This window comes from Leptidea sinapis, chromosome 16 (assembly GCF_905404315.1).
Source record: "Leptidea sinapis chromosome 16, ilLepSina1.1, whole genome shotgun sequence".
Classification (NCBI taxonomy): domain Eukaryota; kingdom Metazoa; phylum Arthropoda; class Insecta; order Lepidoptera; family Pieridae; genus Leptidea; species Leptidea sinapis.
Genome location: NC_066280.1, coordinates 11,925,192 through 11,941,171, shown reverse-complemented (window position 1 = coordinate 11,941,171; position 15,980 = coordinate 11,925,192). Strand labels below are relative to the sequence as shown.

The 15,980-nt window shown below is 35.6% G+C and overlaps 1 protein-coding gene and 1 long non-coding RNA gene across 4 annotated transcripts in view; one reads left to right on the top strand and one right to left on the bottom strand.

The window, feature by feature from the left end:
- The window catches only part of LOC126968782 (uncharacterized), a 559,194-nt gene that overhangs the window by 289,659 nt on the left and 253,555 nt on the right, over positions 1-15,980 (bottom strand). The window lies entirely within an intron of this gene.
- The window catches only part of LOC126968675 (kinesin-like protein KIF2A), a 92,410-nt gene that overhangs the window by 74,215 nt on the left and 2,215 nt on the right, over positions 1-15,980 (top strand). For 2 of the 3 annotated variants that reach the window (XM_050813721.1, XM_050813720.1), the window contains 6 exons: positions 150-305; positions 2,166-2,319; positions 2,993-3,218; positions 4,826-4,931; positions 7,771-7,945; positions 11,038-11,203. In XM_050813721.1, the coding sequence (XP_050669678.1) occupies positions 150-305; positions 2,166-2,319; positions 2,993-3,218; positions 4,826-4,931; positions 7,771-7,945; positions 11,038-11,180 (960 nt within the window). In that variant the 3' untranslated portion in view covers positions 11,181-11,203. Of the gene's footprint in view, positions 1-149; positions 306-2,165; positions 2,320-2,992; positions 3,219-4,825; positions 4,932-5,546; positions 5,571-7,770; positions 7,946-11,037; positions 11,204-15,980 lie in introns of all 3 variants that reach the window. The other variant, XM_050813718.1, reaches the window with a different exon arrangement.

Below are 15,980 nucleotides of genomic sequence, written 5' to 3'. Positions count from 1 at the left end.
AGGTATAGCATTTAATTGGGTCTTTTGTGTCATCTCAAAAGTCAATTTTGACTGGCCATGGTAGATATTTTGGAATCATAAGACGAATATTTCCGTAACATACATAAGTTTAGAGTGCGCGCTTGTAATCAAAAGGGTCGTGTTGACAGGTGTTTGACTTGTTGGCGGATAAAGCGAAGCTCCGCGTATTGGAAGACGGCAAACAGCAGGTGCAGATTGTGGGGCTCACGGAGAAGGTGGTGGAGAACGTGGATGAGGTGCTCAAGCTGATCCAGCATGGCAACTCCGCGAGAACTTCCGGACAGGTTCACACAACCATTGCTAATATTTTTTATCCAACTGCTATATAATATTGATATATAATGTTTAATAGAAAGGATTCTCGTGAATCTTGGTTTAATAACTGATATCACTTACCAACCAGAAATTCTTTCCTCATACTACCATGGGTGACATAAAGATGTTTTACTTTCTTAACCTGTGTTGTAAGTCTTGTTGGCTGAGTGGTGAAAATCGAGATCTGTAATTATAAAAATTCATACAAGTTTTCAAAATTCAAATGTATTGTTAAAAAATGTTTGTGGGTTAAAGATTACGCAAATTTTACCATACCTTGAGAATAGGGCGACGGCTATGAAGCTCTTTCATGAAATAATTTTATCTTATTGTTATACATTATCGATATAAAAAAAAGTGTCCGGCTAAGTTTCTTGCGCCCATTATTCATAGACCTCGTAGTCTCTCTTTCGGATGAGTGGTTGATTTCTGCTTTTCACAGTGATAATAAGTAAAATCTGTTAAATGGAGCAAGACTATTACTACGTGGTAAGAGGTTGCAAGAGAAACAGGTAGGCAAATTAGAAAAGATGGGAAAATGAAATAGTGACACTGGCTGGAAGAACCTGGACTAGACTAATTGCAAATAGAGAAGAGTGGAGAATAACAGGGAAGGCCTTTGCCATGAGGCACAGAGACATACACAATAAAGCATTTTTAATTTATTAGGTTTAGTTTTAGTCAGAATAAAAGTCTATTATATATTATTTTTAATAAGTAAATTTTATTTTGAATAAGTTTTGAATGGTGTATTAGTTGGGTGTTTGTAAGTGTAATGTCTCCGTTTGGCATAGGTGAGACAACCATTGTTCAGTAAAGTAGCATTACACCCGGGGCACAGGCGCTCGCGTTTTTTTTTTGGGATTCCAGACAAAGGGAAAGGACTACTCTCCGTGATAATAACGGGAGGGAGGTGGTGATTGATAATGCATAGCAACGCAGCCTATGTCTGTGTTTGTTATGTACTCGTGTAAAAATCTAAGCGTTTACCCACTAAACATCATCTGAGTTTGGCTTTGGGTAAGTGCCAACGAAGGCGACCTTCTCTTGGCTTACCAAGAGGCGCAAGCAGCAAGGGCGTGCATTGGTTTTCTAGCAAGGAAGGTTCTGTAGATCAAATCAACTAGTCGTACTTGCGCTTTAGTCCAACAGTACGACATAGTTGTATAAAACGCTCTTTATTTCCTATATGCAAACTGTATACTGCCTACCGTAGGTAGTAAACTAACTTTAACACTAGTGCTATATTTATTTAGGTTCATAATGAGGAATGCACTGTCTAATTGCTTATATGATATGCACGCCCCTGCAAGCAGCACTCCCTTGGGAGTTTCCGGTGGGATAACGCTCCCGCTGTACTGTGCAGTCTTTATGTAGCACTCAACGTTGCACAGTTAATGTCAATGTTGATGTCATGACAGTGGTAATGATTGTTATAGTTATTTATACAACTGTTATGTAATAAGGTGTATTAAAACACGAATGTCGCTTTATATTATTGATAATAGTATCGCATGAGTGTTTTAATACTTAATTATCAACAAGACTTTGCATACAACGACTTTATATACACCTATAATATGAATCCTCTATAAAAGTCCTAATAACCATAACATCTTCCAAACGAGTGTTGTAATGAAATTCAGTACAACATTACAACACTCGTTTGGATGACGTAATGGTTATTGGGTGTTTTAATGTTGGCAATAAGCTAACTGTTTTAGAATATTTAATAGAGATTTTAAAACACGGTTGTAGATAAACACATTAATTGAGACTAGATGTCACTACAGTACAGTAAGTATAATGTGTGGGGTCGGTTGTTGCAGACGTCGGCCAACTCCAACTCGTCGCGGTCGCACGCCGTGTTCCAGATCGTGGTCCGCTCGCCCGGCATGCACCGCGTGCACGGCAAGTTCTCGCTCATCGACCTGGCCGGCAACGAGCGCGGCGCCGACACCTCCTCCGCCAACCGTCAGACGCGTGAGTACAATGTACTCGGTAATGAAGGCCACGGTGTTTTTTTATTTATGAAAATACGGGACGTGACTAGCAGCACGTTCAGATGATGGTAAGTTATACGCCCTGCCCATTACAATGCAGTGTCAGTGACAGTTCATAAATTTTGGTTATAAATTTAACTTCTATAATTATTAATCCCAGAAGTGAGGGATATCACTTTAAAAATAACAAATTGTGAATATCTCTAATTAATCTCAATGTTGACATATACAGTGTCTATATACTACATTCCGCCAGTGGGAGGCATAATCTAGCCGACTTCCTTTGCACAGGAAGTCGGCTAGATTATGGGTACCACAAAGGCGACTATTTCTGCCGTGAAGCGGTAATGTGTAAACATTACTGTGTTTCGATCTGAAGGGCGCTGTAGCTAGTGAAATAACTGGGCAAATGAGACTTAACATCTTATGTCTCAAGGTGACGAGCGCAATTGTAGTGCCGCTAAGAATTTTTGGGTTTTTCAAGAATCCTGATCAGCACCGCATTGTAATAGGTAGCGCGTATCAATGACCATCAGCTGAACTTCCTGCTCGTCTCGTCCCTTATTTTCATAAAATAAATCTATATACATTGTGGTATATAGTCTATCTAGATGTATAAATGATCTATGATTGGATGGTTTGTTTGGTTTCAGGCATGGAGAGCGCGGAGATCAACAAGTCGCTGTTAGCGCTGAAGGAGTGCATCCGCGCGCTGGGTATGAAGGGCCAGAACCACCTGCCGTTCAGAGTGTCCAAGCTGACTCAGGTGCTGAGGGACAGCTTCATCGGGGACAAGTCGCGCACCTGCATGATCGCCATGATATCGCCGGCCATGTCCTCCTGCGAGCACTCGCTCAACACGCTGCGATACGCTGACAGGTTCACACAGCCATTACTATTACATTATGCATATACTGCATTTTTCTGTACGATTTTTGATGACGATGTTACACACGCGCAAACGGTCGGTCGCTCGGTGAGAGTCACACTGAGCGCACTAATTTATCGACATAGCACGTCAGTAGACCGACGAGCTCGACCGACGATTCTCATCAGCGCGACGTAGCTATACGCGCGTAGCAATTCATCAGCGCTGGACGCGTTCATATGTTTTTATAGTTAAAGCTACGCTCGACCGATGTCAGCGCTGACTGTCGCTTAAGAGCGGCCAATCCGTTATATGGCGTTTAAATACGTGTCTTAATCTGCGTACTGTACCTATGTTTCTATGAGAGCAAAAAATACCAAAAAAAAAAATATTTTTTTCATTACTCATACTCGGAAAGTAATGTTGTTTTGATCTGATTATTGGGTGGAAAATGCTGCTTCCCTCCATAGAGAGGGAAAAACTCATACAAACTACTTCCCACCTAAGGGCCGGAATGAACTTTAAAAATAGAACTGCTGTGAAGAGTTTTATGTAAAAAAGAACTAATAAAAAAAAAATGCTGCGGCCATGTGACTTTCTAAACAGCCAGTGTGAACTTAGCGCAAACATCTTTGAGCGGAATAAACCGCAACAATTACGTGATAAGCTCCATATTTGAAATTTAAAAAGGCGACATAAATTGGCGGGATACTAATCTGTGCTTAGATACACAACTAGTTTTATTTTCCTCATATTCGAAATGAAAAGTAGAATGTTTAACTCGGGTAAAAGTATCAATTCCTACTCGGATTATAGCCGACCTCGCTGCGCTCGGGTTTCTAAATACCTCGGGAATTGATTCTTTCGACTCTCGGTTAACAATCTACTATTATCATTAATTAGGCAGTTCATAATTTAATCATAAATTGTAAATGTTAAGAAAATATCGTAATTTTTTATATCGAATATGTATTAGACATTCTAAATGTCAAACATTCATTTCACAGACTTCACGTATTTCCTCTGAGCAAACAAGTTTTCAATTCAATTTTCACACACTTTTTCGTTTCTTCGAGTAAGCAGCGGAACTTACTGAATGCCAACCGAGGTCTTAGGCGCTGTCTCCGTTTTCGCTTTGCCTCTATGAAATATTGAGCTGGATAAAATAATAGGCTTTTTCACCATGTTCGCTTTACCTTGGTCCGACCTGGAAGGACCTCTAAAGCAGTTGTGCCAGCGATTAGCTCCAATATTTTTAGCATAATGCTGGACCACCTGTCTTTTTTATTTTATTTAAAATAGCTTCTGCCCGCGACTTATTCTCTACCTGAGTATAAACCAAGAATATGCAAAATGTTTACAAGTAGACATTTTACTTACGATTGGTTATTTCGGACTTCTAAGTTTCTCGCGTTTGTTTGCATATTCTTGGTTTATTCTTAGATAAAACTTTATAACAAGTTTAATTATTCGTAAGGCCGATAATATTTACCATTTCATGACGATAGGTTGAGTAGATAAGGCGAAAAAGCGTAACAGATAGGCTCAAATCGCCTTTATAATATTAATAGGAATATTTTTTCAGTTTTATAATATTAGTATTTGTATGACCTTCCAGAGTGAAGGAGCTCGGGGCGGACGGACCACGGCGGCCGGAGTCCCCCATGCCCGACGTGGAGATGGAACCGGCGCAGCTCGACCTGGCGCATCTACGATCGCTCAACGTGGGTATTATTACACCACACCCGGTGGGATGACGACATGCTCGCACATAAAATGTAGATCTTCAACAAATACCTCGTGTATCTCTGACTCGCTAACACCACTATTAATTCTGTATCGTTTCTATATATTATAGTTATAATTTATAGTATACTAGCTGACTCTACAGACGTTGCTCTGTTGATAGTAAAAAAATACTGTTTTATAGGAGTTTGCCAATAATATTTCAAAACTTAAGTCAACCGTTATAAATAGTAAACGACTGCACCGGACCGTATTTATTTTCACGGATTCGGATCGGATTCGGATAGGACGTTGTGCGAAAGCGCTCTTAGTGTGGGTGCATTGCTCAAAATACAGGTTAAGTGTCAATCTCATTTTTTTTACGTTTATATAGCTGTCACACACTTTCTAGACGTACAGATGATCTAAGAATTTAATTCACTATAGATTACAATTTGTCGCTGTACACATTATTGCTTTTCACTTGCTCTTATATACAATCACCTGCACAATTAGACATTATTTCTGCACGACTTGTACTGAGCAATGAATTTTAAGTGTACCTCCATTGAATTGATTATGTAATATTACATTGTATATTTTTCTCTTTGCAGAACGGCTACTATACTTATGAAGAGGTAGTTATGTTTTTAGCGTTCAAAGCGCTCTCAAATTATTAAAGCTATTCTCTAATCTCTCTAACTCGCTTGGTTTTGTGGAAATTTTTCATAATTATGATTCAATTATTAAACATACCTACCCTGAAGCTCCCTCAAATTAATCGCATGTAATATTTAAACATATATTACAAACCATATCAAGTTTCGTATACATATTATATTGTATACATTATTAGTCTTAGAGCCCGTGAACTCCAGAACTACGGTTATTTCATAAAAGCTAATAGAATGTCAGCACATGCTCCCAACACAGGTAAGAACGATGGACTATTATGGAGTTTGAGTTAGTGGGTTTGGCAGGCTCTTACTTCTTCTTATCACTTTCTTCATCTACTTATTACATAAGTAAAATTATAATTTCATGAACATTAAGGGTGTCTGGTAAGGGCTTGCCACGATGTTAAGTGTCTGGCAATGAGTAACGAGTATTTTTTAGTAATATTCTGAAGGTAATACTGAAATCTACACCTTTAGTACCGTTTACCTGCCAAAGCCACTGTAACCCAAACTCCATAATGGTCCATCTTTCTTACCTGTGTTGGGAGCATGCGCTGACAATCTATCAGCTTTTATAAAATAACGTAGGTCTGGGGTTCACGGGCTGTTGCTCTATATAATAGCAATTGCCTAATTAACAATAAGAAATGAAATGTTTATATATTTTATTGAACTCCAACATACCGTCTGTATATTTATATAACTGAATATTATCAATTTACAGAATGACATCGTATAAGAATCTCGATTTTCACAGAAAATTATAATAAAAAAACAATCATAGGCTACCGAAGTTCCATCCAATGAAAACGTTAGAAAAATACACAATAAACTGGGTTATTCTTTTGCAGATTCCATTGTAACAATGAATTATAAAAAAAATGAATTAGAACTTGAATATAATTAACACTCACCAAAATGCCATTCGTTTTTCAAAAAACAAAAGGCCCTTTTGCAACCCTAGACATGTTAATAGTTATTAAAACACGGATGTGGGTTATGTAATATATATTACTATATCGCATATATATATATATATATATATATATATATATATATATATGAAGTATCACGTCACGAGTGTTTTAATACCTAATTATCAACAGTTGCATACAAGACTTTATCTACACCCATAATATGAATCCCCTATAAAAGATTCTGAATCAGTTAGCTTACTGCTAACATTAAAAATGCCAGTCGTAGTCGCTAGTAGCTATTACATCACCCAAACGAGTGTTGTAACGTTGTACTGAATTTCATTACAACACTCGTTTGGATGATGTAATGGTTATTAGGACAATGGGTGTTTTAATGTTTGATAGAGGATTTAAAGCATGGCTGTAGAAAAACTAATACGCTAGAACAAATCATTTACAACAATAAATTTTTCAATCATGTTCTAAAACAATTTGGCTTAAGATAGGTATGTGTTTGCTGGCTGAAATGTGGGTTGTGACATTCGCTGACTTAATTGTTGACATAATTGACTAACACCATTAAGTTATAAAACTATAATTTTTTAGTTAAAATTTTGTAACATTATTATAAATACTAAGCATCCATGTTTATTAACGCTGACAATCAAAATCCATGCTTCCATTGCTTATTAATATATTCTTGGTAATGTTATGTATGTACATTAAGTGAATTTGCTAGAAACTGTCATAACCATAATGTTAATACCAGGAACAAACATAAACTTATAATGCTAAATACTCGGCTAAGTCGAGTTAGTAGGTCTTTTGAGGGGCGATGTATATGCTGTTACACCAAGATCCCAGAAAATATTCAAAACAAATGTATTATGATATTCAAAAGAATTGTAAAAAAACCTTTGTGTGTTAAAAGTTACTATGACATAAATGATTTTCTTAATGATACCACAGATTGGGAAAGAAGCAACCACCCTCAGGCTATTCAATAATAAGTTTATGTGTACGATCTTACTTTGTACTGATATTTTTTATGAAAAAAAAAAACAAGCCCGCTGAGTTTGCTGCCTCGTCCTCGACCTGAGAAAGGTCTGAGGAATATGTGTTTTGGAATTGGTGGTAGTTTTTGACTTTCAATAAGTAATACCACATCCTATTTTGAGTAAAAACGTTTGAATTTGAATAGAAGATATAGAAAAATATATTTGATTGATAATGATATTTAACAGGAGGGTGACATGTCAGCCGAGATGTTCAACTTCCACGAAGCTATCGACGAGCTGCAAAAATCTGAAGACAAAGTGTTAGATGCCCACAAGGCGATCGCGGACTACCTGGTGCTGGCTCATCAGCGGTGCGTGCAGCTGCTGACTATGACTAGGGATGTGGACTACGACCAGGACGGTATGTGTACTGCCACCATGTGTTAAGGTAGCATTCGAGTGTTGGCGACCAGAGACTCTTGTGTCTTGCAATTTTAATTTTATTTTTTTTATTTTTACTGACATTAAGGGACGAGACGAGCAGGACGCCCATTACAATGCCGTGCCACTCAGGATTGTTCAAAAACACAAAAATTACTGGGCAAATGAGACTTAACATCTTATGTCTCAAGTGACGAGCGCAATTGCAGTGCCGCTCAGAATTTTTGGGGTTTTTCAAGAAACTTGAGCGGCACTGCATTGTAATGGGCAGGGCGTATCAATTACCATCAGCTGAACGTCCTGCTCGTCTCGTCCCTTATTTTCATAAAAAAAAAATGTAAAACTTTGCCACGTGTTACGCAAGGAGCTGTGACTGACACGTGTGTGTGTGTGTGTGATTGACAGGAGTACGTTGGTTTCGCTCAAAGCGTATCCGAGGCGTGCGCTTTACAGACGGCCGCGGAACACGTCGCGCCGCCCTCCTAGGTCTGATGCATACCCCTCGGCAATCGTATTCCATCGCTTTTATAACTCCGAAACTAAACTGAATTACACGTCTAAAGACCCATATTACACTACAAGTTATTTAGGAATCATTTCCCTAAATCGGAATCATTTCCCTAAATCAGGAACGTACCTAATTAGATAATGTTAGTTAACAAAATTAAGGCGAATGGGATGTTAAAGCCATTTAAGTTCTTTACGAAAATTCATTGAGAACCGTTTGTTGTTTTTTGAGTGGGTGTGCAGTAACCGTTTTTACGTCGCAATCCCTATTAATTTAAATCAACGCCCGTATGTTCAAATTAAAATAAATAAATGTTGTTATTTAAAAATAATAAATATATTATATCGAATTATCAGTAAGTACTTGAAAGTTATTCAATATAAAAGTAAAATAAATGAAATTAAATAAAATTTGTTTATTTCAGACTGTTGGCCTGTTAAGTTTTAGTATTTCTTAGAAACTATTTTAGTATATATTTCACATTGCAATAATCTAATTTAATTCAATTCAATTAATATTATTAAATTAAATTAAATTTTGATTTGATTTAATTTAATTAAGCTCTTGATCTTAATCTTTCTCTTCTTCCATTTTAGCGAATGTAACTGCTAATAAATAAAGCTGTAAAAATAGTAATTTAAAAACATTATATAGTTCTCTCCGTATTTACGTTCAGACTATTTAGTGGATGATTTCCAGTGCAATGACGACGATTTTGCAAGGGCCCTGCCTTCACTCAACTGTCGGGTTCTAAATGACGTGTTGTGTAATAGGGGTCATAACTATGATAGCCGAGGGATATATCATTGCTTTTATCTATAAATATCATCAATCATTATGCGCCAGAATTAAAATAAAATGAGAATTGAAGAGCTAGAAATTCAGCATTATTTTTTATAACTTGTCAATTACTGTTGTATTTAAATATTTAGTGAGTGGTTTAGGCCGTAGATTTTGCTCAATTATGTTCAAATATTTATAATGGTCTACATTTCAAATAGTTGTTTATTATTTTTGTATAGATGCATTTGTTTTTAAGACTTAAGTAAAACAATAAAAAACATAAAATAAATTAATATTATTCTTACATCTTGTATTTCTTCGCTAGTGAGGTGAAAAGTTGTATGTGTAACACAGGAACAAAGTGTTTTTATTACTTTTGCCTTTGAATCCCACACTAGGCTCCGGGTACGAAATTCCTTGCAGAGAAACTTTTATTGAACTAAGATAACATTGTATAGGTGAATATTAAAGGACTGACTAGCACGTGTTAAATTGATAGATTTATTACAAATAATTTATTGACAGTCGGACAATTAATGCGGTTTAGGTATGCGGGTGCTACCAGGTTATCATCATCAACATTATTATTATAATTTTTGTCTAATTCTCATATTTCTTACAAATTTCAAATTGCACAGGGTTATTATCTCTCTAAGTGTATTGGCTTGGTCGGGCACCACCCTATCCAGTTTTTAACATGTATATATACAGCGTGGAAGCGTTAACTGATCTCACTTTGAAGAATATCTTACATTCGCATGCAACTGTTATGTATTTTTTTTTTATATTAGTTACGATTGCGACGCCATTTCACAGAAAGTAGATAATCGCGACTGAACCAATGATGAGGACCTCAGCATAATTGTTTACTAGAAACAAGTTTACTAAACAGTAAAAAATTAATTGTCACTTTAACGTTCCGAAACCGGAAAGTGCGCCAGGGCACTAGATGTTTCAGATACACGATTATCGAAAGTGGCGTACGGCACACTATTTCCTTACTAAGTTGTGACCCCTATTTTGTTTATAAGATGGTTTATTTTGCATGGTCTTATAGATTGTTTTAATAGGTTTCAGATACATTCCGTCGAATATTCCTAATTATAAGGAAACTATTAATACACGTAAAATAATACGCTCCGTGTGCGCCAGAATCACGCCGAACTGAGACATATCGCGGTGCGGGGGCACTTACCGATTCTGGAATGATAATATATAGAAGTTTTCACGGTCGAAATAAATTGGGTGTTATACATAATAAACGAAGAAATTGTTCCATAACTTTTTACTTACAAAAACACCATACTGTCGTATTGTAAAAGTCATCATTTCTGAAGTCGAGGCGGTTAAGAATAGCCCACATACGTCACAGTACTGGGGTGTCATCAAATTGAAACTCGTACAGCATTTTTAAAAGGATCAGTAGAAATAATCGAATTGGGTCGCCTAGTGTTTCCACGATGTATATACTCACTATCAGTTAATTTATACGTCTAGATAGAGTCTCTTGCTGTTAGACAACTGATCAAAACAAGCCAGGAATAATACTTCAGTGTGCGTGACAAGCTACGTCTTACACTCGCGATGACACTTTGTGTTAGTGTGCGTCAGAATGGAGGTTAACTCTAGTCTTAATTTTTTCAACGTTTTCACAGCTGTCATAGTCTATCTAGACGTATCAATGATTCAGTCATGCTTCGATCTTACTAAAGATAATTTTAACATAGTGAATTTATTGAAGTATCATATTTATTTGAATTTATTGTACTGTGGTCTCGTAGCGTACGCGACACAATGGGAGGAGCTACTGAACGAGCAACTGGCGGTGTTGGCACAGTCTCGCGACCTGGTGGCTGACTTCCGCGCGAAGCTGCAGCAGGAGGAGCATATCTCTCGCCGCATCCAGCCATCGCATCACCACTAGCCGAAGTCACCGACCCACCATCGGTGCGTGCGCATACGTCTCTTTTGCCGATATACGGTTGTTTTTATGTTGGTGAAACATGGCGTTGTTAATACAATCAAATTAGATTGAATGCGGTACAATAGATATTCGCTATATCGTCAAGATGCAATGCAAGTAAGCGGCGGGTAGCATTTTTTTTATGTGTGATATTATAAATGAATTTAGTTAACATTTTTTCTAGTAAAGATTTAATAACAGTACAAGCCTACCAAGCGAAAATTAACTTCATACAACGCTATGATTAGTATTACAACGCTTAAAACATTGGTCTCATTTATTTTGAAATTTTTACTCTTGAGATGAGAAAAATTACAAATTGAATTATTTGGCGTTAGATTCAATGAATAGAATTGTTTCCGCCATTTTGAATTGATCGCTATGTTGGGTTTTAAGGTCTGGCAAGTCCGTAGAAAAACTCACGCGCACGCATATGTTACTGTATATGACTCATTGTAAATTGTTGTAATATGAGCGCTTTACTATTTCTAACGGTTGACGTAAAGATATCGGATGACGGAAGCCGGATCTAGTGCGTAAACTACCATAGAAATAGTTCTACGACTACTTCGCATCGTGTTTTCACGGATACGGATCGGATTCGGATCGGACGTGTGAAAACGTTCTTAAGCGGCAATCTTTATACTGTCACTTGGAGCGATCCTGGCATTTGTAAGACTATGGTTGTGAATACATTAACCAAGTTGCATTTTCTTTTTTTTCTAGACTGAAGAACTAAATGCGTTGATAATAATTTGCTTCAAAGTCCGCACGCACCATTAATATGCTTGCATACTTAATATTTTGCCTATTTATTACTTTAGAAGGCAACATATCATTGCAAAAGTGGTGGAAAACAAAACGGCTAATAGAATTTAGTTGGGAGTTCTATTTATTATAGTTTAATTTGGTATTTATTGAATGATGCAAATGAAATTTTAAATACTATTGAGGTATTGGAGCCTGCTAAGTCGTTTTCAAATAATGATGAGATACAAACCAACAATGTTATAATGTTATTAATTAATTGTCAGTCCTGACTTATTTTAGTTTAAATAATTTTCGTGCTGTATTCACATTCTACACAAAATAAGCACTTAAAAAAAATAACAAATTGTTTAGATTTGAATTTGTTTAGATCTCAAGTCAATTTCCTAATATGCAAATATTGAGCAGGTTATCAACTGTAAAGTAGATCCTGTAGATGAAGCCACAACCTGAGAGTTGGACAAAGACATATCAGGATTTATGATTATTAATGATAAATACATACGAAATAGTAAGAATTCTAATTAAATAATTCTAGTGTTGGATTGCACAATATTGATTTCATTGAACATAATAATAATATTATTACACATCCCATGCAAATAGCCCAAATTTTTAACAGTAATTTTATAGAGTTGACAAATAAAATGAATCATAAAACATCGATGACAAATTCAAGGCGCGCTGTAAATAATTCAATATATCTGTGTCCTACTGACAAATATGAGGTTTAAAGAATACAAATTCAGAAGGCTACGACAATATAAACACAAAGGTAATTAAAGCTTGCAAAGAAAAGTTAAGTGACATTCTAGTGTTTTTAATTAATTTATCAATTCAAACTGGTGTATTTCCTGAAAAACTAAAATTATCAATAGTAAAACCTCTTTTTAAAAAGGGCAATAGAAGTAATATAAATAATTACAGGCCAGTTACCCTCATATCCTCACTGTCTAAGGTTTTCGAGAAAATTATTCACGCTAAATTAATGAAATTTTTTAATCAGTTTAATATTATAAAAATAAATCAGTACGGGTTTCAAAGACAAAAATCAACGCTACACGCTTGTTTTGATTTAGTAAAAAATATTATGCTTGGTCGTAATGAAAATAAATATACTTCAGCTTTATTTTTTCATATGTCAAAAGCCTTTGACTTCGTTTCTCATGAACAATTGTTGTCTAAGCTAGAACATAATGGAATCAGAGGTTTGGCACAGAGTTGGATAAGATCCTATTTGTCTAACAGAGCTTAATATGTTGAGGTAACTAAAGAGAGAATCATCCACCGGAAATATTTACATCAGAATCTAAAGTAAATAAATTTGGAGTACCACAGGGCAGTGTGCTTGGCCCTCTTCTTTTTTTAATTTACATTAATGACTTACCAGAAGTAACATCCCACAAAGCGGTCCTATTTGCGGATGATATATCTGTTATTGTTACCACAGATAAACGAGATGGATTACGTGTCCACGAATCAGAACTTAATAACACTATTAAAAAAAAATATTATGGCTTAATCAAAATAATCTACAGATAAATTTTAATAAGACGACATATATACATTTCAATAAAAGAAATAATGATATTGACAATTCTGATTCGATGAATATACATTTTGGCCAAAATATGATAACCCATGTAGAAAGTACAAATTTTCTTGGTGTGACTATCGATAGAGATCTAAGTTGGAAACATCAAGTAAGCAAAGTTTGTAGCAAAATAAACAGTCAAAACATCCACGTTTGTGTACATTAATGTTGAAATTTTGATTGTTTCACTGCGATTGTATAAGCGATAGTGGTGCTGGCTACCATCAGAACAACGTAAGATTATAAATAACATAATAGTAATAATAATGTAAGTGCTGCCATTAATACGGAATAATTGACGTCACTGAAAAACATTGAAGTACAAAAAACAACTAGACTATCATTCGCCTATTTATTACTTCAGTGTGCGTGACACGCTGCGTCTTACACTCGCGATGTGTATGTCACTTTGTGTTAGTGTGCGTGCATTGCTCAAAATTCGAGGCTAACTGTCAACGTCAATTTTTTTTCGACTTTTTCATAGCTGTCACAGTTTATCCAGATCTATAAATGAATAAAGGTTATCTCATTATTTTGTTGTAAAATGTCTAGATAGTTCTTTACTTTTAAATATTTATTAAATTAGCTGTCATTCGATACCGCGGTGAAGTGTGCTTTTCATTTGTCATGGCATTCGTCGTAATTGTTAATTTAATTCAATTTGATATATCTAATATTGAACCTCATTAGCTCTCTTTGTTAATTATTGATCTCTATAATGTTGTTTATTAAATAATTTTTCGATAATTATAAAATGACAACACGTACACTTTTCTAAATGGGTGACAACGCTCCTGTGATTACTCTGGTGTTGTAGGAGAATTTCAGCGGCGGTTATCAATTAATATAAGTCGATTATCATCTTCCATAAAAAAAAAAACAATTATGTGATGCACAAAACGGAAGCGGAAATAGGTTTCAATATATTAATAGTGTAAATGTTTTAACCCTGTGTTGATGATCTACTCGATTTTGTCTAAAAGACTATAATAGAATATAGTTAATAAGGGTTTTGTAACGGAAAGCGTTGGTGATGATTGTCGTTTCGAATTGGGATACTAAAAGTGTATGTATTTAGTTGCTAGAAATAGACTGTAATATATTGTATCTACACCCATGCTTTAAATCCTCTATTAAAGATTCTAAAACAGTTAGCTTAATTCCAACATTAAAACACCCAATGTCGTAATAACCATTACATCATCCAAAAGAGTGTTGTAATGAAATTCAATACAACATTACAACACTCGTTTGGATGATGTAATGGTTACTAGGACTGGCTTTTTTAATGTTAGTAACAAGCTAACTGTTTCAGAATGTTTTATAGAGGATTCATATTATGGGTTTAGATAAAGTCTTGTATGCAAGTGTTGATAATTAGGTATTAAAACACTCATGTGATACTATTATCACACGAGGCGAACTTCGTGTTACACAACAGTTGCGTCTAAAACTAATTTTATCTATATCCACCACCGTGCCCGAAAACCTCTCTTCCATTATAGCTAAAAGTGTCTAAGTAAACCCATCCAAGGGATCTAGAGGTGCTAACATTGTCCAGTGCAACTGTTATTGGCTTGGTATCGCATTTATCAAAGACGATGTAAGTAAGAGGCGCAAATGCCTTAGTAAAAATTTAAATTATGTTTAGTATGAAATGTGCAGTGATTTGACATCAGTTTGAAATAGTAAAAAGCTATAGCCGTCATCTGTTAGTCTATCAATGACTGCACGTTTCATGCAATCGAGTGAATCACTTTTTTCTTAGTAAGTTTCTCGCTACTCTAGCGCCATTCTGGGATGTTTACACTGTAAATTATGTTGATGATGAAAGGAAAGGTTTGTCTCTCTTATGTTATTCTGACGCACTCGAATAAATGCTAAGATCCCCGCTTGAGGTCCTTTACTAACATGAGGTTTGGCACATGGTTTGTTTATGTTTAGAATTATGGAAGGCTCATGACAATTGATTAGTTGACATTCTCAAATTTCGTTACACGAAAGCGGAATACAATTATGTGATGATTGATGTTATTGTGAAAATAGTGGTAGTTGTGCTATTGAGAAATATATACAAATAGAAAAACTGTGAAATATGAAATAAAATTTTCATTAAGAGGCTTGTGTTACGTTATTTCGTATAAGAAACAGATTTTAAAATATATTCATTTTGGCAATCGGAACTATTGAGGTTGCCAAACCGACCCACCAGATAAGTCATTTAGTAAATTAACATGGTGTTGAAGTGATTGTGAAATGCTATCTGATTTTATCTGGAACTTTTATGTAGCTAGTAATTTATCTAAGACAATCTGTTACTTTACTTGAACATTGTGAAATGGCTCCTTAGGTGTAGATAGAACCTGTTAGACAACCGATTAAAACAAGCCAGGTTTAAT